The following is a 26,500-nucleotide window of genomic DNA, read 5'->3' on the forward strand; positions in this document are numbered from 1 at the left end:
TTCCAAGTGTTCACAGGGTAGAAGGGTATAAACAGAGTTCTCAGAAAAATAAAAATAACAAACTTCTTTTCTGAATTTCTTAATCTTTTATTTTAAAACAATTTCCAGTAATTGAAAAAAAAACATAGATCAATCATATCAAGAATAAAACCAGAGGGCCTCCAGAAAATGGATTTGGGGCCATTGCATTCTGCTTCCCTCAACAAGATTCCATGGTCTCGTGGCATCTGTTAGGACAGTTAAGGGCTGTGCCTTCCATCTCTCCCACTGTAGAGAAACTGGTGTGAATGAGGGGAGGGCTTTGGCCCAGGTACAAGATCACTGGACAGGATCACTGGACAGGCATGATACTTAAGTAAGAAACAAACCTAACACCCAAAGGAGAACAACCTTCACAGCATGTGAGTTGGCCGCCAGGAATCACCTTTCTTTCTCTCCAAAACACCAAGTATCAAGTCTGAGCTTTCTTCCTTTCCAAATGGAGATAGGCCCAAAGAGGAAGTGCTCAGACACAGAATGTGAGGGAATATCTGTCTTCTGAAATCTGCATGGACAGAGTACGCAGGGGAAGCGGGGTGTGGAGTTCCCATAGATTAACTAGCCATGTTGAAGGGTAAAGGAATATAGAGATTTCATTTTCCTTGCCACCATCTATATATGTTTTAAATAAAATATATCAAAGAAAAGAAAAAATTTTATAAACATATATTACTTCATAAAATAAAAGGTCTACTTTAAAAAGATTTTTTTAAAAAAAAATCAACCATTTATAGGAAACAATTTTTCTTTATCTAAAACAAGCAGTTATCAGATTTCTAAAATCAACATTTTTCATTTTTAATCCTTATGTTTACCCACATGTGGAATTTTTAAATGGATCAAAACAGACAAAATATACAAATAACCATGTAAGGCTTGAAGCTGAGGAGCAATTGCCGCACTGGAAAGCTGTGAAATTCTCATTTTTCCATCTGTTAACCTTTGTCGTTACCCCAGAAAAGCACTGCATGCCCTGCAGTCCCTCTGCTTCTCACCACCGCTGCTGTCTAGGCTACAGACTCTAAGGACTGGATGCAGGAATGAGGATGCTCTGGGCCACATTGTAACTGCTCAGGCTTCATGCAAATGGAGAAGGGAAACTTTACACCATAATCTCAGTGTGGATGTCCAGTGTCCCCTTCACTGTCCCTTCTAGTATAATCCTTGGGACAATCTTTTCATGCAATGCATTTATATGGTTAAAGTTATGAGAATAAAGTATTAAAACATCAAAGTCCAAATATAAAACTTGCAAGGGGCCGTAAGGCACACCTTTAATTCCAGCACAGAACAGAAAGGCAGAGGCAGGAGTTTCTGTTAGTTTTAGCCCAGTCTGGAAAAAAATAGCATGCCCAGGCCATTTGGGACTACATAGTGATACACTGTCCAAAAAATAAAAAGGAAAGGAAAGGAAAAAAAAGAAAAGGGAAGGAAGGAGGGAAGGAAGGAAAGAAAGAAGGAAAGAAGGAAAAGAGAGAGAGAAACCTATACCTTCATAAATACAATATTTTTAAATGTTCTGGAATTCCATAAAGGGACATATGAAATACATACAATTAATCTAAAGTTACTCAAATTTCTAAAATGGACAAATAAAATTGATACTCATAATATTTAGTAAAAATAAATTTCAAAAATGTTACAATAAAGTAACTTTACATCTATAAATCAATCACAGACAGTATAATAAAAATATAATTAATATTAGAATCAATAGTATAAAGTGTTCCTATAGAAAAAAATAATTCTGAACCTTTCTCACCTCAAATATATACAAATACTTTCTCTTCTCAGGCATTAGCATTGTCATGACTTTGTGGGGAATAAAACCAAATTTCTCAAAAGCAAAATGTTCAAAGACAGAAGAAAATGGGGAAGAAACTGTGATCGTTAAAGCATGCCTGTGGGGATGACCTCGATCACACTGAGGAGGAGAAACCCATCTTAGTTATGGGTGAGACATTCCTAGGGCAAGGTCCCAGGCCACTTAAGATGGAGAAAGGGATCCGAGCTCTAACACTAAGCACATCATCTGTGCTTTCTGGTCCATGGAATGGGAGCAGCTGCCTCAAGTTCCTGAGGCCTTGGTGTCCCTGCCACCACGGGCTGAATCAAGAGCCTTGAGACAGAACACACCCTTCCTCCCTGAGCTGGGGGACAGAACACACCCTTTCTCCCTGAGCTGGGAGACAGAATACACCCTTTCTCCCTGAGCTGGGGGACAGAACACACCCTTTCTCCCTGAGCTGGGAGACAGAACACACCCTTTCTCCCTGAGCTCTGAGACAGAACACACTCTTCCGCCCTGAGCTGGAAAGTAGCTACGGGAAACAGGCACAGCTCAGCTTCCTAAGAGTTTTCCCGAGAAGTGATATAGGTAGGCGTATTCTAAACTCCCACTTCATCATAGCAAACCAAAATTGCCTATAGGCTACATACAGAGAGGGAGACAGATGTGTAAGCAACCCAGGAGAGCTCCGTGCTCACACTGGCCTAATGCAAAAAATGCGAATGACATTAAAAGTCATATAATAATGAAAGGCATTCTTTCTTGTCCATTCTTATCCCTGGGGACTAGCACTGCCACCTCTGTCACAACTTAAGTTTATTTGTATCTATGTATATACTCATAGCAAAATAGGTTAGGTGTAATTAGAGAAGATTTTTATTAATCTCAAGTTTATACTTTAGTATGTATATTATAATTTTACTTCTAAAATGTTCTCTTGACAAAGTAATTTACCCTAGTAAAAATAGGCAAAATTAACACACATTCAAGGATTTCAGTGGTATTGTTATTAGTAGCAATATAAACTAGAAGCTAAAATGCAATATTATAGATGTGAAAATAAAGTTAAGAAGACTTTTTAAAGCTAAGACAAAGTCTATGCAGTACTAGAGAAGAGGGAGAATTGAGGCCATGTGTGCATAGCACACCTATAATCCCAGAATGTGTGGGGCAGAAGGCGGAGGCCCACGGTTCAAGGCCATCCTCTTCGACGTATTGATTCCAGCCCAGCTCGGACTACACAGCAAAATTCTGACTCAGAAAAATAAGAGAAAGGAAAAAGAGAATGCAAAACTATATGAAATTTTATTTTTAAAATAAATGCACATATTATAAAGTCCTATGTGATGTCAGGATTATTAGTGATTTTACTTTTTGTTTTTCTTTATTAACTAGATTTCTGAAAGCAAATAAGAATTATATCAATAATCCCTGTCTTGTTCGTATGTAAATTGAATGCATATCTGTGCATAATTTTAAAATGTATGCAATTAATATTTAACATTTTAACTAAATTCATAGAATATTTCCCTTCCAAGCTATAAAAAATATACTTTTCATATTAAGCTACAATTGCATGGACTTGCACTCCTTCACAGCCTCGGCAGCTCTGTCCTACTGCCAGGGCAGTTTTGAACCAGGAGGAAAACAGCTGAGTTTGAGATTTCTCCAGACCCCTTCCCTGGACCTCCCACCAACCCTCCTAACACAATGTGTATAAGATCTTGGAATTGGAAATGAAGTAACAAAGAAAGACAGCTTCCAAAAACACCAAGTACTTACTGCCTTTCCCCTTAAAACGAAAAGGAGAAATTTTCAGCTATTTAACAAGAAGGTAATTCTAAGGAATTTAAGATACAACTTCATAATAGTTTGGGGTTTAAATGTCATAATTTTCAATCAATATTTAATTTCTGTTTTTTGTGAACTTAAATAGTTCTTTTCTTTAGTACCTAGAAAATTTCAAATTTAACAATTGCTAGCAGATTAACAACTACTATAACAACGAATTTGAATGTCTTCTAATAAGGAAATTATAATGTAATAAAAGAACTTAAATTTCCAACCCTCTTCTAGTAGACTATAATATAGAAAGTGCACAGACCAATGCTCACATAACGAAAGGTTACTCCATACACCCAAGAGTCTATTACTGTATCCCTCATATTAGTTAGTCTTGTCTGTTGATTAAAAAAACACCTCTAGAATCCATATATATATATATATATATATGAGCTATATTAAAAATTCATGTTATTATCAAAGTCAACCGAAATTTCCTTAAGACTGAAAAGCAAAGAAGATTACATAAATATTTGTTTCTACCTTAATACAATCTTTGTCTGATAGACCATTTTCCTCTCTCGGGAGAAACTATAGCAATTCCCAGTCTTTAAAACAAAGAGTAAAAATCATCACCTCGACTTCTGGAATAATAATTAAGGGTAAAACAGGAATTACATATCTTAATAAAAATCATTAAACTCTATAAACCTAAATTAAAAGAAAACATTGTAATAAATAGCCCAAATTACATTTTAAGTAACTATAAAGTGTCAAAAATATAAATCTGATAGGGCAAAGGCACAATTATGTTCTAGAAAGAACTTGGATTAGAAAAAAACAAAAAGAAAGAAAAACAAAAGCCTCAACATCGTATTTTAAAAACATCATTTAATATTCCCAAAGAGAAGAAATGAGTGATTACGTACTGAAAGCTGTCCAGACAAGAACTGCGGGACATCCCTTAACATGCCAGGACTCATGGGAGAGGTAACGGATATAGAAGGACGATCCATTTTTTGAGATTCAAATGAGCTAGAACCTGAAATGATAATTGCACACAAAGGAAAATAAAATGCCTTTGGCTTTTTCTGAACACTCAGCTTATGTCTTTAAAGCCTCCATTCCACACAGACCGCTTTAGTGCTACAGTGTTATCAACAGCCTTAGGGAGCTTTTGGTACTGCTTTGCTGTTTGTTTCAGACTATTGCATTTGTTGTGGCTGGGCCTGGTTTTGCATGAGTGCAATGTAGGATTCTGTTCAGACCCAGTCACACCAATGCCGTGCTGACTGCGACAGCGACGTGCCACAGTAGGATTTCCTGGTCTGTTGTGAAGTGTACTATACTCACACTTTATGAGAGAACACTAAAAATGAAGAAGAAAGAAAAATCAAAACAGTGAACTACCTCAAGAACATGCAAATTTTAAATGCTTAGAACATAAGTACTAGAATTCCAAAATTATTAAAACTTCTGGGTGACTTTTAAGTCATATCTTGAAGGATATAAAATATTACACCATCAAAATTGAAATAAGGGGCTATAAAAAAGGCACAGGACAGCAGAAACAGCAATAACCAAATGTTATATGCATGAATTTGTTCCTGTGCAGTTGAAGGAACCAGTTTGAATGTGAACAGATAGAGATGTTAAGACACTGGTGGAATTATATGTCCTAATAGGAGGAAAATGGCTTTCCCAGCTCTTTACAGTATGGGTTGGGAGGAAGAGATAGAAAACAGCAGTGAGCATTTTATCCTCAATGAGATACTAACAGCAAAGGCTGGGAAAGGGAAGCGCACAGAAGGAATTCAGGTGATGTTAACAGTCATGAGGATTACGGACCTGGGGAAGGTGGAGCAGTACTTGCCAGCTATGGTGATACCTGAGGTCCAAGTACAGAAAGCATTAAAGAATTCAATCCTATCCTCCAGACCAGAAAGTCCCCTGTGTACCAGTTATGTCTGAAAAAGACATGTCATGTTTCTAAGCTTTGTGTTGCTCAGCATCGACTGCATCCAATAACTTTATTGATAGAATCAAATAAGTATAAATATCCCTTGGGGAGCATGTCCCAAGAGCTCCCGTGTCCTCCGGGGCAAGCGGAAGTCTTTAGGTGCTTTGAAGACTGGGATTTGGCTGCTGCTGTTCTGGCTGCTTCCTTCGCAGCCTTCTGTCTTCCTCCATGCTTCCTCCATTGGGCCCTGCTGCACTGTTTCCTTACCTGTACCTAGTCTTCCCGCCTCGCATGCCTGTCTGTCAGGATCTGTACCCCGCGCCTGTGAAGTTTTCCCCCGTAACAGCCACCCTCTAAAGTGCTGCTCAATTACTTCCCAATCAACAGTCCATCAGAAGACAAATAATAAGAATAATTGTGTATTTGACTATTTGAATTTATGTTTACTGTTCCATTGCTGCTGTGACATAAAATTAGAATTACTATCTTAGTTTCAATAAAATACAAATTTGAAAAAATTTAATTATTCAACAGTTTGCTTCAAGCACACCCTGACAAAGATAGTGGAGTTACAAAGTTCCAAATTTTAAATTTTGGAGGAAACTTTGGAAGTAGGTAGTGATGGGGAATGGTCATAATTTTTCATTGCGATACTTGGGCATGTAAGTAGCCAAAATTTAAGTGCATATTTTTGTGTAGATTATTAGAATACACCTTAGTACAGCTACTTAAAAAAAACCACAGTAATGGCAGCAGGGGAACAATACTGAAATCACTATAGAGTTTGTATTTTTCCCTACAGTGATGAGAAATAATATGAAAATTTTCCATTCTGAATGTAATTTAACATTAGAATTTGAAACTATAATTTGTACTTATCTTACTCCATATTAATAGATTAATTTCTCTATTAGAACTTTGATGAATGACATGCTGAAGGCATACCCTAGAATAAATTAAACTTACTGGATTCCAGCTGTGCATGTGTACTATCAGGTATTCTAGGTATATCTCTGAAATGACAGAACAGGAGAAAAAATAAACTTTTAACAATTGATGCATCTTCTATTTTAATGAAAATTGCAAATAAAAAGTGACATAGGAAAAAATGAGTTCAGTGGGAGCATTATGAAAACATGACCAACCATAATCTTTTGTTTTGTTTTGGACAAGTTGGCCTAGATCTTCCATAGAGGTGGAGATGGCCTACAATCTGCCACATAGTTCGGTCTTTTTCCCCTTAAGTATAGGATATTTTTGCTGCTGACTCTAAGAAGAATTAATCTAGGTGCATCTGTATCAGATTTATGAAAATACACTTTATTTTCTATTGCTGGACTATAGAAACACCTACTATAAAAAGTGCTTTATATTCAACAAGGTTAAGTTTTTTATAAATATATTAATTCATTTTTTATTTTGGCCTTCTATTATAAATAATTTATATTGGAAATCAAATTAAATATCATTAAAACATTCCAATTATAGCTAAAATTTTAAGTGGAGTGGTTACATTTGTAACAAGCAAACATGATTCTTATGGGAAATTCCAAAATTACCTTGCAACCGTATTTACACCAAAAATACCTATACTTACTTGATATAGGAGAATCATTTATTAAAAAAAAGACTATAATTATTTAGAATATTAAAATATAATTTGGGTATACTTTAACACTAAAATAAATTTGATTAATATACTAATCTGATACACTATAGCTTTGCCGCTCAAGGTTTCCTAAGTGAATGAAAACAGGACATAATTACAAGGAATAATATCTGCAGCCTCCATTCATAGATATTGTAAGCCATTCAGTAATTTAATAATTCATTCAGTAGTTTACCGTACAGTTATACATTTTTAACTTTGATGCACCTTTTAAGTTACCATACAATGCAAGTTTCTGCAGAAAAAGGACTGCCAGACACTTCATGACTAATCCTCACAGCGTAGATGAAAGGGTTAAATTTCCTGCCACCATTGGAGTATATAGACTATTGGCAATAAAATACAGTGACAAAATGTCTTAGAGGTGCCTGTTTCATTGCAAATCACAAGTTTTAAGAAACTATTTTCCTTAATTAAGTCCTGAATCTGGCAATTACATGCTCTTTGGTTCTCTCTTTTGTTAGCTAGAATCTCCATTTAAAAACACAAAAACAAAAGACTAATGACCTTAGCTATATACTAGTTATTAAGATAACAATAATTCTGTTTTTAAAAAACTAAATATTTCTTCTTTTTTTGCAATGAGCAACCTATTTTGCATAATCAGGTAAAGAAAAATTATTAATTTGTCAAATGTTTTAATTAAAGAAAAAAGATGCCTATGAAAAACACATATTTCCATAAAGTAGTCAGAAAATTGTGCATTGCAGTCCAGACTAATGAGTAGCCGTCCATCGTCACACACAAATGACTGAAAGTAGGGCTGGAGCAGCGGCACAGGCTGCTCATGGGAGGACCGGGCTCTGGTCCTGGAGCAATGGCACAGGCTGCTCACGGGAGGACCGGGCTCTGGTCCTGGAGCAGCGGCACAGGCTGCTCACGGGAGGACCAGGCTCTGGTTCCCAGCACCTGCAGAATGGTTCACAACCATCCCTAACTCCAAAACAAGGGGACCAACCCTCTTGCTGACCCTGTGAATCAGGGAACGGGCCCTCTTTCCAACCTGTGTGTACCAGGCATGCATGCTGTGAACATACATACATATGTACATACATCCATACATACATTCAAACAAAACACTCATACCCATGAAATAAAAATTAATCAATCTTAAAAATGAGTCAAAAAAATTACCGAGACTGACTTACCCAATCGGCCTTGAAACTACAAGCTCAACCTGGGGTTCAGGTTTGGACTCTAGGATGATGTTGTAAACGTCCTCAAACGTGGCTCCCTGCAATAGCCTCCCATTCCATTCTAAAACTTCATCACCTGCAGGGGTAGGAATAATCTCATAACTATAAGCTGAGGCCATCAAATATATTCAAAGTAAAAGCAATCATTGGGTTTCAGTCAATCACACCATGCATTCCCCTAGCAGAACAGGGTATGTGTTGAGAACAACTAAGGAGACCAGGAATTTACGGCTAGAATAGCATACTTCATCTGAAAAGATGAGGTCATCAGAAGTACACCACAGACAGGTTGTGTCCATTTGATTTCTCGCTGTAGAGAAATTTAAAGGATATTATATCTTGTATAACAATGAATAAGAGCTTTAGCTTTCCATTAATGACTAAAGATTTTAAGACACATGAAAGAAACTAATTATTACTGCTCAAACAACTTATAAGTGAGAATTTTTTAGTAACTGTTCAGGGCTAGAATTTTTCTTTTTGCAGTGGTAGGGATCAAAGCCAAAGGTGTTGCGAGGCCAGGCAAGCATCCTCTCACCCCAGCTGACACTTGCCACGTGACTATCCCGTGGGCAGAACCTACCTGGTCTAAGGTGTCCCACGGTATCAGCTAAGCTTCCTCTTTTCACTTTGGTAATAAACGCACAAAGCCGCCCTGACTCAGTCATCTTCCCTCCCACGACCTGTGTAAAGGAGGAGAGGATCAAAGCCTTCACACTGTGAAAGTGAGTACAGGCAAAGGTGCAAGGAAAAAGACCAGAGCAATGACGATTCTAAAACTGCAGTTTAACGTCCTAAACTTCATTTCTTAATATACTATTGCTGTGTCTGCATTAAGGAACATTTTTTATTCCAAATTTATTGTAATTTAGTTTTCTTGTTGAAAATACAAGTATTTTAGATTCAACTCAACAATTTCTTCCTTACTATTGAATTCTATTTCTCAATTTTAAATTATATAAACATTTTAAATATAAATTTCAAATATTCTAATATAAAAGTATCCATTTCTTTTACTATGATGATGAAAGAATGCTGTATTTTTATTAATAATGTTTTGGTCATATTGATAATATCCACAATGTCAATAGATCTTCCTTGAGAAAATTGTAAAATTTAATTAGCTTCATCAGAAATAATACAAACTTCAAATTATTTGAAGCCCAATTTTCCAAAGTTTTAATTTCTATTAAAATACTTATTTTAGAAAAAATATACAAATTGGGAACAAGCATTAGGAATGCTACAAAATCATAGTAAAATACCATGCTCCTACAAAATTAATGTTTTGATTCTGGTTAATCACTACTTTTCAAAGCAGGAGCAGCAAAGAAGAGGGACTACATTCATTGACTGGAGTAAACTGGTTTGTCTCTTACAATGTGAGCAAAAGATAACTGAAATTAGACCTGCTGAGTTACCTCATCTTATCCCAGGCATATATTCCCCAATTGCGGTGAGTTATACTCAGTAATGTAAATTTCTTAAGGCCTCACATCTTCATGAAAATATTTTAAGAAAACTGTTGTTGCTCCAGAATATTTAACACCAATATCACTGTTACTTTTAGTATAATTATACTGTCAGTGGCAGTTATTACAGAATTGAGATAATAAGCCAGGCAGTGAACTCAATACTATTTATTTTATCCTGCTTTAACCACGCAAAGGAAAGCTACAGTCTCCACTGTGTAGACAATGCCTGATGCTGTCTCCGGGATACCTCCGCCTCTGGCTATTCTCTCTCTCTCTCTCTCTCTCTCTCTCTCTCTCTCTCTCTCTCTCTCTCTCTCTCTCTCTCTCTCTCTCTCTCTCTCATGTCGACAATAAACCTCCTCCACCATTAAAACAAATAAAAGAGTAACTACTCTAACTGGAATCAAACCCAAGTCTTCCTAATCTCTGTATCAGCATCCTGTATCATCACAGCATCCTGAGTTTAAGTCCCACCATTGCCACCATCTCCTCATGACCTCTATGACAGCTGGCAACGAGAGACATGACATAATCTGGTAAGGGTCAAGCACACTGTCACCATCTAATCACACCACACCAAAGTTTTTTTAAATACCTACCATTTACTATATCTAGAGTACAATTTGTATAACAATGGCTTAACTCTGAAACATTTACTCTTTTTTATTTCAGTTTTTCATTAAATATATTAGATATACAAAAGCTAAATACCCTCTATTTTGCATATTTAAAAAATACAGTTGAAATATACACATATTTTTATCACCTAGCCAGGTGGTGGTGGCACATGCCTTTAATTCCAGCACTTGCGAGGCAGAGGCAGGCAGGTCTCTGTGAGTTCAAGGCCAGCCTGGTCTAGAGTGTGAGCCAGGACAGCCAGGACTGTTTCCCAGAGAAACCCTGTCTTGAAAAGCAGGCACCTGACATTGTATTTAGAGGTTTCCGGGTTTCCAATGGCATATTTGAGGTTAATATAACTCAGCTGTAGAGTGTCTGACTAGCATGCATAAGCACTTCAGTTTGACCCTGACAGTGCAAACCAGTACAAACCAGTTTTCTCTAAAACACAATCTACAAATACAAACACAATTTACTACATCAATACCAAATTATATTTTGATGTTAACACATGTATTTTTAAGTTTGCATAATAAAAAATTAAATAGTATTACTTTAATATTGACATAAATATAGGCAAGATAGTTTTTAAATTACAGATTACTTTATTATTGAAAGGAAATGTATAATTAAGAAATTTTTTATTCAATACCTATTCTGCAACAAACAACAACAATAATTGCAACAATAAAAACATTACATTAGGAACAGCAGAGAAATGGAAAGAATGTCCAGAATTGGTCATAGTTTAAGCTCAAGTACATTCGTTGTGTTTAGGATTCAAACTATTTTCTAACCAGGTTACTATCAATGTCTTTTAAAAATGTATATAAAACTAATATCATGGCTATCAGAGATTTACTATGTGCACATATATGTGTGTGTTTGAAGGTATACACGTATGCATAAGCATGTGCATAGATATGTGTGTCTGCAGGTATATATGTATATAAGTGTGCAAAGGTGTGTGAGTTTGCTAATGTGCATGTGCGTGAGTGTGTCTGGATGTGTGTATCTGCAGGCATCCATGTACATGAGTGTATCTGGATATGCGGTCTATCTGTAGGCATGCATTCTCATGAGTGTGTCTGAGTATGTGTATCTGCAGGTATACACATGCATGAGTGTGTCTGGATGTGTGTATTTGCATGTATACATGTGCATGAGTGTATCTTGATATGATGTGTATCTGTAGGCATACATGCACATGATGTGTCTGGTTATGTGTATCTGGAGGTATACATGTGTGTGGATGTGTGTATCTGCAGGTATACATGTGCATGAGTGTATCTGGATATGTGTGTTTTCAGCTGTACCTGTGTAGTGTATGCATAGATTTGTCTGTGTTTGCAGAGGTACATGTATGTGCATGAGTATGCATGAATGTTTGCAGGTTTGTAGGTTCATATGTATATAGTGTGAATGATGTATGTGTTCGTAGTCATACATGTCTATGAATGTGCATGGGTATGCGTGCATTTACATAAAGGTCAGAGGACACCTTTAGTGTCTGTCCTTCTTCACTGCCTGCCTGGAATTTGCAGAGTAGATGAGGCTGACAAGGCAGGAAGAACAAGAGATGTGCGCGTCTGCCCCTCAACATCAGGACTGCAGAGGTATGCCACCATGCCTGGCTTTGGGTGTGGGTTCTAGGGACAGGAGTCTTGGCTTCTTCCTCACCTCCTGACACCCATCTACCTTGGAAACGTCTTTAAAATACTTGGAAAATGAGTTCAAAGGAATAAACGACAATAATTTTAAATTCTTGATAATGGAAATGAGATAACTCCTAACTTGGCACAGGTAAAAAGAGTTCCATTTGCTTTACTGATAGATCTGTAAAGTGATACAGAGCCAAATCCCATAAAGTTTATTACGTACCTTTAAGCCCAGCATTGCTCCTGAATCTCGAGGTACACTCCCATCTTTCAAACGCTTATTTAATAAAATACGACCAATTAAGCGATCTCCATCTTTGGATGGCTGCCAGGTCACAGGGTGCTGACATACAACATCAACAAATAAGAAAAATTAATTTTATATCAAGTTACGTGATTGTTCAGTATCTCTAAACTCCAGAATTCTAAAATATTATGATTACACAAACCACTTTACATTCCAAATTACTGACCTAAACACTGCAGGATTTTTATGAGTTTTATGAATTCAAAGGTTTCTTTTAAATCCAATGATAAAAACCCTCCGTTATCATCTACCACAATACTAAGAGATAATAGCTCTGAAATTTTCTTTAAAATATATGCTAACTCAACTTGCTGAAGATTAATTAAGACCTCACAGGCAGAACATGTACAGTAAAAAATCTACTTAATTGGCCTCCCTAAAAAGTGACAATTTCTTCTTCCAGCACTTTTGGGATTTTTAAAAATACTCTATCTTAGCAAAAGTTAAAAGGGAAAACTATTAAAACATAAAATCTAAACTCATAATGAACATTACAGCTACAATTCCAAAACTATGTAAACCACCAATACCTGTCCTACTGAGTCTGTGTGAAGAAACAGGAGTTACTCAAAGATCAACAGATTATGTTTCTCACTTCACAAAAATTCATTGAGTTTTTTTTTAATGGGCTTTTGCTACATAACCTAGCCTTGCCTGGAACTCACTATGTAGCTTCAGTTGGCCTTGATATTACTATATAGCCTATGCTGGTCTCTAAATCTTATGATTTCCCTGGCTCAAGCTCAGCTTCTACAACGCTGGCATTAAGGAACACGGGCCACCACACCTGGTAAAAAGTTTATTGATTGTTTTAGACTTTTTGATATGCTTAGTAAATTTCTTTTTAATAGATCATTCAAAGACAATTATTGATAAATAATAATCATATTACCGGCCTATTTCTTTCTTGGGTTTAGAATTATGGCTTTATACGTGATGAACCGTTTCATTATTAATAATATGCTAGGCAACAAAATAAATGATTTGTGTAATCATAGTAATTGCATGGTTGCCTAAAAGCAGCATGCAAAGTCCATGCAAAGTGTAGCAGGCGAAAGACAAGTTCCAGGCAATCACATCTACATGGTGAAGGATTCAAACAATGCTACACTAAAAGCAAATAAAACAATAAATATCAAAGCAGATGGCAATGAATCTAATACTAATTAATGCTCCATTAGAACGCTATGGCGACAAGAGAACAAAAGACAGCGAAGGGGAAAAAAGAAAAACAACTCCTTCTGTACAAACAGACCCGGTCATCTCCCTTTCTCCTGGGATGCACACTATTCATAATTTGATTTCCATCCCAAGGAAAATAGATATAAACATTAAAATAAGCCAATCCAAAAATAATTATTTATCGTTTATAACATTCCAAAGTTCTCTCATTTGACTGCACACCAAACATTCCTTTGTTCCTAGGTTTTATTTTCATTAACTTAGGTTTTGGTATGCTGCTGACCAAGGAGAATAGCCAAGCAAGCAAAAGGCTTTTTGGCTTAGTTGTTTTGTTTTTCTTTTCTGCACCTTAGGAAATGCTACATTGACCTTGAAATGCCCTGTCCTTCCATTATGTCCTGTTTCAATGAGTGACAGAGAGCAAACGAAGGAAGACCGAATGAGCAGGCTGAAGGGGGCCGCAGTCTCAGTACCTTCTCACTATGGCTATGGTCCTCGTTAAGAGTGGTGCTACTACAGGTATCTACCCCAGAGTCCTTAATCTGGGGCTCGGACCATTCCAAATCCTCTTCCAAAGAGTGGCCACCACAGTACATGATTTTCTTTTGTCTCTCAGACCTGGTGTTAGAATCCGACAAAACTCCCTGCTCGCTAGTTTTTCTTTTTCCCTTTTGACTGTCCCCTACAAGTGTGAGATAAAACAAAACAAAACAAAGATACAAAAAAGAAAACATGCAGAGGTGTAAATAAAAAGGAAAAGTGAAATGATAACGGAAATTAAATAGTAAGGCTCCACATGTCTCACCAAAGACATTGGGGAAGCCTCACTGCTATGCCAAGACGCATGATCCAACCAGCTGTAATCCATGTCTCCTGTGGCAGCCAGGCAGACAGGAGTGCGATAAAGGAGACATTGGGAAAGGACAGACAGAGAAATTATAAACATTTCAAACTCTAGGATCCTGGTGCTTTCAAGACTTTATCTGTCCTAGTCATTAGATACCAGGAAAAAGCTATTATTCCCGATAGAATTCATAAAATGCAAAATATAAGGCTTCTGTAGTCCAGACAGATCTCAGAACAGAAGCCTTGCCATAATTATTTAAAAATAGAATACCTTTGCTATCAATAAGCAAAAGTAGAAACAAAATCTATTGAAGAAGCCAATTAAGACAAAGGCTGGTCAGCTATGTCTGGATTTCAGCTCATTTATTTTTGCATGCTGGTCTAAAGCTATGAGTTTTTTCTCAAGACTTTTAAATGTTTATAAATTAAACAGAGGCTTAGCAATAATATTATTTTAAATTCAAATAATTAAATATTGTTCCTGGAATGGCATATGATAATCTTTATAATGATGGAAACTCCTCAACATTTTAAGTGGTTAAAAAAATAGTTATGCAACAGATTTTCTGTGAAAATGACTTTTAAAAAGTTTCATTCTATATCTATCAGTAGAAAGGAAAGGTGAAATCATAAATTTTACTTATATAACATAACTTACTTAGTATTACACTAAAACAACTTATCTTTTGAGAAATTACATTGTTACAGTTTTGATAGACAATTTACATGATAACAACTTATGATAAAAATCTGTTTCCCAATCATAGTGTGTTTATTTTCTTCCTATTTCAAAGAGGCTTCTTCTCAATCTACATATATACATACACAAATTCAAAACATATTAGTATTTTCACTCACTTAAAAAAATACTTACTGAATACCTCCCATCTGTTCTATATCGTGCTAAGCCCTAAGATAAAGGGTAACACAATGAGACGTGTTTGTGAGTGTGGGGAGGGACACGAGAGATGAGTGTCTCACAGGAGAGAACAAAATCCTAGGAGAGAATAGGAACTCACCGGACACCTCTGAAGTAACTATTTTTAGGATGGAAACTGGAAGATGTGATTTAGCAGACAAGTAAAGAGACAGACAAATGGAAAGGAAAAGAAAGAACATTCCAGTAGGAAGTATTAACACCATACTGCAAAAATTAAAAAAAAAAACCTGGGGTGCCAGGGGGCACCAGCACCTAAAGAAATGAGGGGACACAGTGGTAAGCAAAAATGGTGGCTGAGCACAGCACAGCTTTAACGAGTCTTCTTATGCCATACTAAAGGTTACCGTTCTCAAGCACTAAGACAAAACCTAACTTATGCCTTAAAAGGCTGAATCTAAATTCTATAGAGACCAGGTTAAAAGAAGCTACAATTGAAAGGTGCCTGCAACAATCTCTGGGAAAGATAGAAGTGAGTGTAACCTACACAATAGTAATGACAGTAGCTATCACAAGAAAAAGAGCTGAGAATTTTTAGTATCAAGAAAGAGTGGAAAGTCAAGGCTGGCATCCAGTTTTCTAGTCAAATCAACGAAACAAAAAAAAAGGCAAGTCTGAGATGACAAAACCATAGCAGAATGCTTTTATCAGAGAAGACATAGAAGTAATCTGAAACACCACGGGCAATAAAATTCATACTTCATAACAGCAAAAACATTGATGTTTTTAAAAACATCTTAGAAGTTATTAAACAATGGATGGCTTGGATCTAGTACTAGAATGGTGTAAGAGTTATTCGAATGGGACTATCAGCAAAAAAGACGTTAAAAGTCCTTAAAATGGCAACAACAGAATCTCAAAAAATGTTAGAAATGCATGCATCGAATGCCACTCTAGATCCGGGGACTCAAAAAGAATTGGTGGGGCTGAGCAATCTGTCTTAACAAGACTTGCAGGCAATTAAGATCTCATGTAGGAGTGTCTACTGTCACGGTAACATGATGCTGTCTTCTACAGATGTGTTGGGCCAAAATGTACAGGAAGAACTTTATTCTTTACCCATGGGCCAGAAAGATGCTTCTTAAGCAATGTTACCACACAGATAAAAAATTAGAATCGCAGTAGTACACACCAGAGATGGGGGACCAGCCCATTGTAGACTCATACCCCTGCTTGGAACTACTCAACAGCCTCAGAGTCTTTATAGCTTAGGAAACCTGTTGCCTTCTCAAAACACACTATGGTTCCATACAAAAGCATCTCTATGTTTCTCAATTAAAGGAGATAAACTGTAAGAGACCTCTAAATGTGCAGTCCTGAGTGATTTGCATGAAGGCTAGAGAATCATTCAGTTCACAATCTCTCAGCTTCCCTGATTCAAGACTACACAAAGGTGAGAAATGTGGCCCTGGACTCTGTCAACAAAGTAGTTTAATACTTTAAAACATTTGAAACCAAAGTAAAAATTCCTCTGATTAATGAAAAAAAGGGGCTAAGATATCATATTCATGGCACTGAATTGCATTTGTTAAAGGAGTGAAAACAAAGTGTCATTTTGAAAATTAAATAAAATAATTATCATCAAGCACATAGAAAACTGGGTCTTAAACTATCACAAAGAGCAGTGTGTAGACATCAGCAGTCACTAATATTAACTCTTATATGACTTCAAAGGGCAAACTAAGATTATAAAATATCATCTGGTAATGCTACAAAACCCTATTTATGGATCTAGAGCAAGAACTGTTAAAAGACACAAAATAACCAAATGGAAAATGTATAACTAGAAAACCGTGCAATGTAGCAAAGTGGACAGGCTCGACTGCATGTAGAGAGGACAGAGCAATGACCAAGTGAACCAGACTAAAGGATCAAAGAAGATGAACAGAGATTCAAAGACTGAGACATGGTGACAAATGATCCTCATTCTCCTTACTGGATGAGAAGAAAAATGAATAAGCTGAAAAAGAATTCCCAGTTAGAAGCTGAAAATTTCCTACACTATAAAAATGGAAGCCTACAGATTCAAAATGTTATGTGTGTCTTTAAATTAGAGCACAAAATATCCATACAAAGATATAGCCTAAAAATTAAAACTTAAGATTGTAACACAAAAAATATGAAAAGGTGAGAAAGAGACCATTCAGTGACAGCAAAAGCTGCATCAGAACGTGGCAGGGGACAGTGGGTGGCACAATGTTTTAAACTGCCAAGAAATGCCAGCCTAGATTCTCAATACGATGAAATCATCTTTCATGAATGAAAAACGCTCTCAGATATAAGAAGGCTAGCTGAGTTTTTCACCAGCAGACATATTATTAAAAAGAAAAAGCTACATGATATGGAAAGCCAAGGAGCCTGGAAATATAAAGAAGAATGGGAAACATGGAAAGTAAAAATATGGATAAATACAGTAGAATTTTGTTCTCCTGAGTTTTCTCAATTATTTAAGATACTTGAAGTGCAAAGTATATAATGCCAACTTTTGGCTTTCAACATACAAACAAGGGTATATAAGAGGGGAGATAACTGAACACAAGAGAAAGGGTTCTCTAGTTACCTCTAAGTGGCTGACCATGCCTGATGGTAGTATGTAAAATGTACACAAAATATATTACATTATCTAGAGCAATTAATGGAAACTATAAAAGAAAAACAATAAAAAAAAGTCAAAAAACGTTCAAACAACTCATGGGAATACAAGTAAAAGAAATAAGAAACCAAAAAAGAAAAAAAGAAGGGAGGGAAGGAGGAGGGAGGAAGAGAGGGAGAGAGGGAGGAAGGAAGGAAAGAAGGAAGGAGATAAAAGAAAGTGAAAACAATAAATCTAAGCGTGGACATGGAAACACCTAACAAAATATTCATAAGTAAAATTTATCAAGGAAGAAACAGTCCACAACCAAGTGGAATTTGTTTCAGGAACACAGAGTAGATATTTGAAAATCAATGTAATTCATCATTTATACAAGTTAAAGAAGAAAATCAAATGATCCTGTCAATATATGTATTGACACCAAAAATATATTTTTAATAATTCAGAGAATGATGAATAGACAGAAACTTGCTCAACATAAAATACAACATAAAATCTAAAGCTAAGGTACTTAACAATGAAAACTGACTGCTTTACAAATAGAAAAAAATCAAAGAGAGTATCATTATTTATATAGCTCCAAAGCTGAAATAACCAGAACATTCTACAATATATAACAGCTAGACAAAGAGACATACAGACATCACAGAACGCTGCTTAATAATTAACTAAGGCTGGGGAAACTATTGAAAAGGAAAAATTATTGACATTTAGAACGTGTTCACATGCATTACTGCTAAATGGAACAAAAGAATCTCGAAGTGTCAGCAAGGGGATGTTTGAGAATGAGACAGTGCTTGTGCGGCTTTCTGAGGTGGAAGAACGAGGTGGTTAATGTGCTGTCTCTCTGGAAACGGGGCATCAAAGTGATCATTGTGGACCCTCAGCCACAGCCCAAACTGTTCATGGAAAATTCTGAAAATAAAATTTTTAAAAAATCCCATAAGTTTTTAATTTCTGGTCGGAGTCATGTGACTAAGCAGGGTACTTTCTTACCCTGTCCCACCCAGGAAGTAAGTCACCCTTAGCCTCCACATTCCACCTACATCCTTGACTGTGGCCAAAGGGAGACTTCATTACATGCAGAATATTGCTAATATGTTTTATTATTAGCTGTTATAATTACTAATCTCTTGTTTTGCTAAATTTAGACATTAAGCTCTAAATATGCATATGATGATAAATGTTATAATGTAGACTTAGATGATGTCTGTGCATACAGACACAGTAGGGAGCTGCTACAGAACCCGTGTCTTTGCTGTCTTTCTGCCTCTGGATACACATTGTAAACACTGGAGAGAGCTAGTGAAGGGCACACATATGCTCTCGCGGTCCTGGGCTAGCGACTTCCTACAGACCAATGCTGACTTCAGTGTGAAAGTGAAGAAGGTTCTGCCGCCTTTCAGGCAGCCGTTCCCCAAGCCTGGAGGTGTTTGATGAAGGGCTGAGTGTGTCAACAAGCTGAAGGAGGACCACTGGTTCAGCGAGAAGTTACACAGAAAGCATACCAGATCAGCCAATTATTCTGTTAGTGAAAAATGACAATTGAATATGATGGTCTGGCTAGAAGGAATCAAAAGCCTCAGCTCTTAAAGTAAGATTTTTTTTCAATACAAACTAGGCCAATAGTATGTTTGTATTTTAAACATGGAGAGAAAAAGTGCGATTACCTTATTTATAACTGTTTTCCTATAATCTTTAAACTTAGGCAAAAGCTTATTCAAAACATTTTATCATTAGTTTTCATTAGGTTAATAAAAATTTGAAACTCAAGTCATGTAGTGCACCAAGGCATTCTTCAACTCATTTTAACAATAATTTTTAAAAAATATAGCATATTATGACATGTTTCATATCTGGAGCTAAAACACCTAGGTTATTGACATGGCTTCATCCTTCATTTGTTTTGTGATTCAGCAAGTCACTTAACACATTGCGTCTCCTTTTCTCATTTACTTGAAAGGAAATTAATTGCTAATTCTTGCAGATTGTTGAGAGGTTGAAATAGGGTAATAGTCACAAAGATAGTTTGCAAACTATAGTTCTACCATCTTCCCTATGAATGAAAGTAAGCATGTTCTATTTTCCTCCTAGGTCTCACGTCCGTAGTTCATCCTCTTCAATTTCTTGGGGAAAATGCTGTATTTTCCTAACATATGTTCCATTCAACACAGGTTCTGCAAAATGTGAGTGGCTTCTTTAATTTGCAGTGCCCCAGGTAAAATAGTATTGGAAAACTCCAAACTGGATGTTTACATAGATTCCTTAAGTGCAGAGTTGGGGTCATCTTTCTCAGATCACAAAGACCACGTGCTGTCCTGAGAGGATCACACCACGTTTTTCACACACTCAATGAAACACAGAGGCCTCTGATGATGTCTCGCAGAAACAGTATTTTGAGAATTGATGCTAAAACTTTTCTGTGGGGTCAATTTGTCACACAGGGGAATTCCCACATAAACCCAATAATAAAGTTATTTTTATAAATAATACAATTTTTATAAATAAATAAATAGTTTCTTCAACAATACAGGAGATACTATCTATCTAGGGCAATTGTTTAATAACTATACTCCATGGCAAAGCTCCCAGGCTACTAGAACGTGGCCGAGGAAGGATTGTAAGGTGGTTTTCATATTCCCTATTTCATAGTCTTCCTTTTTTTATAGGACCTGGGATTTGCTCCAAAGGTGCAGGATATCACTCTATATCAGGGTGCTATCTCCTTGCTTGTAGACAGTCTCGTTGCTGGCTCACTAAGTAGCTGTGATGGAGAGCCAAATGTAAAGGACCTGCCAGCAGCCTTCAGGAACTGTGATCACACAACACCCAAGAACAGAGGCTCTGCGATACACCATCACAAAGGAAGAAATGCTAGCGTGAAGAAGACAAACACTCGATCTCAAGAAGTATATTTTGGGGGCGGGAAGGATGACTCAGCATGAGCTACTCTTCCAAAGGACTTGAGTTTGATTCCCAGCACCCACACAGTGCTCAGAACGGTCTGCAGCTGCAGTTCCAGAGAAACCACGTCCTTCTCTGGTTCTGCCTCCACCGTCATGTGCATGTGCATGTGTCATACAGATATGCATGCAAACAAAACAAAACAAGACACATAAAATAACACTTTAAAGGAAGTTTCAGGCCAGATGGTAGTGGCATACACCTTCAGTCCCAGCATTTGGGAGGCAAAGGCAGGCAGATCTCAGTGAGTCTGAAGCCAGACTGGTCTACAGAGTGAGATTTAAAGGACAGCCAGGGTAACAGAGTAAAACCCATAATAGGTATCTATACTTTGTAAAAACGTGATACAGTGATTTTAGAATACTGTCTAATAAAAGGGCAGCATAATTCATTATATCTATGTAGCTTCAGTATGAGTGAGTTCTGTTTATTTAAAAGTAAAAGTTCAGAACTAATACTACAACTGATAAGAGTACTCAGTATAAAATTACTTGTCAACAAAGTTAATGCACATGGCAAAAATCTTTGATTTTTAAAAGTTTTTCTCTTTAGAAAATAGCTCTCCAGAAAAGGAAAGTTTTTATTATTAAAACTTCCACAAACAGCTTTGAGTCCAATGGTTTAGAATGCTTTACATGTTTAATTATCTCAAGTATCATAAAGTAACATTTGCTTGAATCTATTAATATATACAGACCTTTTAGTAGCCTGTGTTTTGTGAGTATTTATAGTCAATGCACTAAAGTCTGTAAGCAATGTGAGATCGTGCAGGAGGGTAAATCTCACAAGTGATAATGACACCTACGCTGGGACTGATATAAAGGTAATTGTTGGAATTTGACATTTATGTTTAAAAACACCTGCTTCTTTCTGAAAGGGGACCTTTTCTCCAGAATGTACAATCTTTTCAACTTTATTAACACTAGTTTTTTAAAAAGGTTAAGTATATTTTGCTTACTTTAAAAAACCCCTAATAAGTAAAAGAAGCATTTTACAATTTATGGCTTAGGAAACTACCATATGCATTAATTCTTGAACTTGCTAACCTAATCTTAACTCAAAATTTTTTAGGTAAACCAAAAAAAAAGAAGATGAAGAAGAAGAAGAAGAAGAAGAAGACCTTTAGCAACCATCTAAAAAACAATGCAAGGGAAGCTGAGCAGTCCACACTGAATGTAAGTGCTTCAAAGGGTATCCTTGTACAGTTGGGGAAATGATTAAGGGTGTAATTGCATAAAGAAGTTGGAAATGTGCCACACTGTGGTTAAAATAAATTTTAAAAATAAAAGCATAGCACCTACAAGACACCAGTTGGCAATCAAACACCACTCCTAATCCTGATGGAGGTCTAGATCAGAGTGGTCTAGAGCTAGAAACCTGCAGCAAATAAGTCCCCAAGTCTAACACAGGGACGGGAGCTGGGCAGAGCCCCGAGCGTGGAAGAGACCTCTCTATCTGAAGATTCCAACCCCACAAGAAACAACTGAGACTGAGATTGGTTTTGGTTATACCTGCCATGAGCACATACTGGCCTACACCCTCATCGTCCACCATAAAACAGTGTAACATCGTGTGCAGACACACACACTGAATGTTAATACCATGTGCATTCACGTCCACGGTATGTTTTAAGATTTAAGAGGGACAAGATGGCGTGCACAAGTTACATGCAAATGCTGGCATTTTAAATAAAGAACTTAAATTTTCACAGTAAGGTCTGGGGATGGGGGTCCTAGAATAATTGCTTGCAGAATCAAGGAATGATTATGTATTTTGATGTTTCGACTATAGAGCATGCGCACACATATGAATGCACACACATACACAAACACATATAACGGAAGTGTTACAGAACCACTCTCCTGATATGTGAGTTAGTCTGATACTTTTGCTCTGCTCCACTTTTTTAAAAATTTTTAAAAAAATATTTATTAGTTGTGACCATCTCCATATGGAGAAGGGAAGTGGTGAATGAAGGAGTGGGTTCTGTCCCATAGAGGGTGGCTGCAGTCTCTAGACAAATCTATGGTGTCACAAGTGGGCTGCAGTGTTAGCGGCACCTCGGAAGCAGAGGTCAGTAAGACAATCTCAAAAAACACACAGTTATCCAGGCCCAACTATCAATGGTGATGTTTAGAGAAGAAAATAAAAATAACAAAGCAAAGGGTACATTATAAAGTTTATGAACAACATTCCAAACTCTGAGAATAGCATTAAATCGATAAATTCAGAGACACTATAGCATCAGCATTAATAATTTATCTCAATCAGTTTTTGGATAACTAGATGAACACAAATCCGGTAGATAATTAATTTAACATTCTAAATGGTAAATATATCACATTGAACTAAAAAAAATAAGTGTTACAAGACAAATTGTGCACAGAAAAGAATCAGTGTATAGAATAAATGACTCTTTGGAAGACTATGTATCTAGTAATTTTATTCTTAATTTCTTGAGGTGAGAAAGAATGCTATTTACCTCTACATTCTCCACTGGATCCAATCCAACACCTTCTAAATAATAGGCACGGAAAAAGTTCTTGGCAGAAAAATGAGAAATAGATGCTTTACATTTACTGAAGCATTGAATTATATCTCAAAAGTCCACCTCACCAATTAAAAATAAACAGTTCAACACAGGGCAGACCCTGGAAGGGCTGAGATCAACACAATCCACATAACCACGGTTACATTTTCACTATGATCACTGGAGAATCCACTTGTAGAATTCTTGACTACCACAGAACATAAAATAAGCAATCTAAAGCTATTAGTTACTTACTAATCCATTGTGTGTATATTTGGATAGTTTCGCTTTATTTCTTTAGTAATCAAATTACAAAAAAAAAATGCTATTATTCTTATTCACAGATTTATAGATAAGGACTTAGACCTAAGAGGTTTAGATCTATTTATTCTAATATATGGTTGTCTTGCCTGAATGTATGTATGTACATCACATGTATGCCTGGTGCCGGCAGAGCCCAGAAGAGGACACAAGATAACCTAGCTCTGATTTTCAAAGGCTTGTGAGCCAGCAATGGGTGATGAGAACAGACTTGGGTCCTCTATGGAAACAGCTGAGCATCTCTCCAGCCCCGACACGGAGTGTTTTAAAAAGCAGAAAAAGATTGTATTCTAAGTGAAGGACACAACCAAGACTGAACTCTTAGACTAAACTATGGATACACTTTCTCTTTAATATCCCTTTCACTTTTAAGCAAATAATTAAAAAATCACTTATGGGTTATACTTACTAACATGACTTAACAAAATACGCTAATCAAAATGACAATGAGTCTAAATATGGGTGAAATTCTAAGTATTTAAAATAGTGTAGTCTAACCTAAGTAGTGTATAAATGTCAAAAGAATTTCTGTATTAGTAAAGTCTAAGAAGGAAAAAACAGTCAAGCCAAAAGGAAAGCAAGTTTTTTTTTTTTAAAAAAAATCAAAATCAAGACTTGTTTTGAACTGAAAGATGAATATCATTAAAACAGTAAGAAATAGTTTCTATGTGGGAGACACATACCAAGGCTTGGGAAGAAGCCTTTTTTCTGCAATGACAGAGTTTATGTTACATATACATTATTAGACAAAAAATTAAATTATATTACTTGGCCCAAACTTGCTTTGCAAAGGTAAGAGTTGGTATTATTTTAAAAACAAAATGAAACGCAACAGGTAAATAAATACAACGAGCAGACTAGCTAGCTGTGATGTCAGGCTAGCTGTGATGTGAAACAGTCCTTGGAACTCGGTACCCTGAGGTGGCAAACCAAGGATGGCTCTCTTTGGAGATTTTCCTGATCCTCATCAGAATGACAGCTTCACAAAATTTTCTGAGAAAAAAAAATGTGTTCCGAGGCTGCTAATAAACCCCTCTGGTTGTTGGGGAATGCCATGCATCCGCTGACAGCACGGATGACGATGCATTAAGATCTTGGATTATGTTTACAAAGTACTTACTTCACCATCTGATACTTTTCATGAATAAAAACATCACTATAATGACGCAATGTCAAGAGAGGACACAGGCATCTTCTCAGAGATGTCCAGCCTCAACATTTCTTCCCACCACTCTACTCTTAAAGAACCATGCACCAGGAAAACCTAATTACTTCTATTTCTTCTGCTGAACTTGAAAGTATGGCTGCGCCTATGAGGTGTCTATTAGCAGAAATCGTACTTTGCAGAACAAACTGTTAGGTAAGCACTAAGTTGGGCGCTGTACGAGAGAAGTCAGAAGACAGCACAGTGAGACAGGAAGTTTCTTCCTGTGTATGATGGGCATTGAACTTGTGCTTATCTGTATCATGTATAAGTTTAACAAGCACAGAGTTAATTTATGGGAGTTTTAATGTCACTACTTTAGAACCATAGGACATAATACCCCTGTATGCTGTCACCTAGACTCTTCCAGGCTCTACAGTGAAGCATCTCTATGAGTTTTGGTAAAATATGTTCTTGTTTGGCAAATGAAGATGTTATTTTAGCAAAGAATAAGCAAACTAGAGGGAATAGGAACCAAACCACCAAAAACAAGCTTTTATAATAAATACCCTATGAAATGTGGAAAATCACCATTATTAAATATACTTAAAGCATGTTTTTCAATGAAACTGAAATTTCTACATATTCTTTAATGAAACTGACTGAGACCTACAGTTCTCTTTAGAAGTCACACTTCTATTAACTCAGTTCGCTCAAGGACCACAATTGAAAGTAACAATTATGAAATGGGTTGTATCTTATTTTTCCATTGTATGTGCATTTCCCAGACCTATTTGTTTAAAATTTCATGTCCTCTTTTGCACAGTAGTGCTTTTAGACAGTAGTATTCATGACTTTCTAAATACTACATTAAGTCCACTCATCTGTCCATTTTTCTAGCAAGCCACACTTGCAATTACTTTACTTGGTTTGTGTCTAGTCAAGTGACTTCTCCCTACAGCACCTGGCTATTATTCCACAGCTTTAGCTTTATAAAACAGGGCACTGGGAACCCCAAGTGAGACTGCAGCTGCGATCAACCTCATGACATGGTTCGGTACATTTCATTGTATATTTAGTCTTCCTGCAAAATAAGAGAAAAGAACTTCTATTCTTACTTTGTTATGAGGAAAATTTTTTCATATTTCCTGCAAATACCATCATGTTTTGATAATTATTTTTAATCACATTTTCTAGTTTTAGTTTTAGGTAAAAAACTACTTTTGATTTGTATTTTCTAATTATGCTACAGTATAAAATCACTATATAAATTTTATATGACTTATAATTTTATATGACCTGGATTCCTCTACTTATTACTGTTGATTATTCTAAAATAGAAAAGGACAATCTGCTAAACATCAAGACATAACTGGAAGGAAGGAGAAGCAGAAGTTGACATGAAGAATTCATGTCAGATACTCACCAATCTAATATACTTCATTACATATCAAAATAAATTCCAGGGGAAAAAACTAATGGTAAAATAA

At 36.3% G+C, this 26,500-nt stretch overlaps 1 protein-coding gene across 49 annotated transcripts in view; it reads right to left on the bottom strand.

The window, feature by feature from the left end:
- Rims2 (regulating synaptic membrane exocytosis 2) overlaps window positions 1–26,500 on the bottom strand; it is a 410,761-nt gene that overhangs the window by 211,357 nt on the left and 172,904 nt on the right. For 24 of the 49 annotated variants that reach the window (XM_075961108.1, XM_075961107.1, XM_075961122.1 and 21 more), the window contains 6 exons: window positions 14,481–14,548; window positions 12,410–12,529; window positions 9,019–9,118; window positions 8,388–8,511; window positions 6,537–6,583; window positions 4,540–4,652 (listed from right to left, as the gene is read on the bottom strand). In XM_075961108.1, coding sequence (XP_075817223.1) covers window positions 4,540–4,652; window positions 6,537–6,583; window positions 8,388–8,511; window positions 9,019–9,118; window positions 12,410–12,529; window positions 14,481–14,548 — 572 coding nt within the window. Of the gene's footprint in view, window positions 1–4,539; window positions 4,653–6,536; window positions 6,584–8,387; window positions 8,512–9,018; window positions 9,119–12,409; window positions 12,530–14,148; window positions 14,358–14,480; window positions 14,549–23,497; window positions 23,558–26,500 lie in introns of all 49 variants that reach the window. The other 25 variants (XM_075961105.1, XM_075961103.1, XM_075961115.1 and 22 more) reach the window with 3 other exon arrangements.

Source organism: Microtus pennsylvanicus, chromosome 2, assembly GCF_037038515.1.
Source record: "Microtus pennsylvanicus isolate mMicPen1 chromosome 2, mMicPen1.hap1, whole genome shotgun sequence".
Classification (NCBI taxonomy): domain Eukaryota; kingdom Metazoa; phylum Chordata; class Mammalia; order Rodentia; family Cricetidae; genus Microtus; species Microtus pennsylvanicus.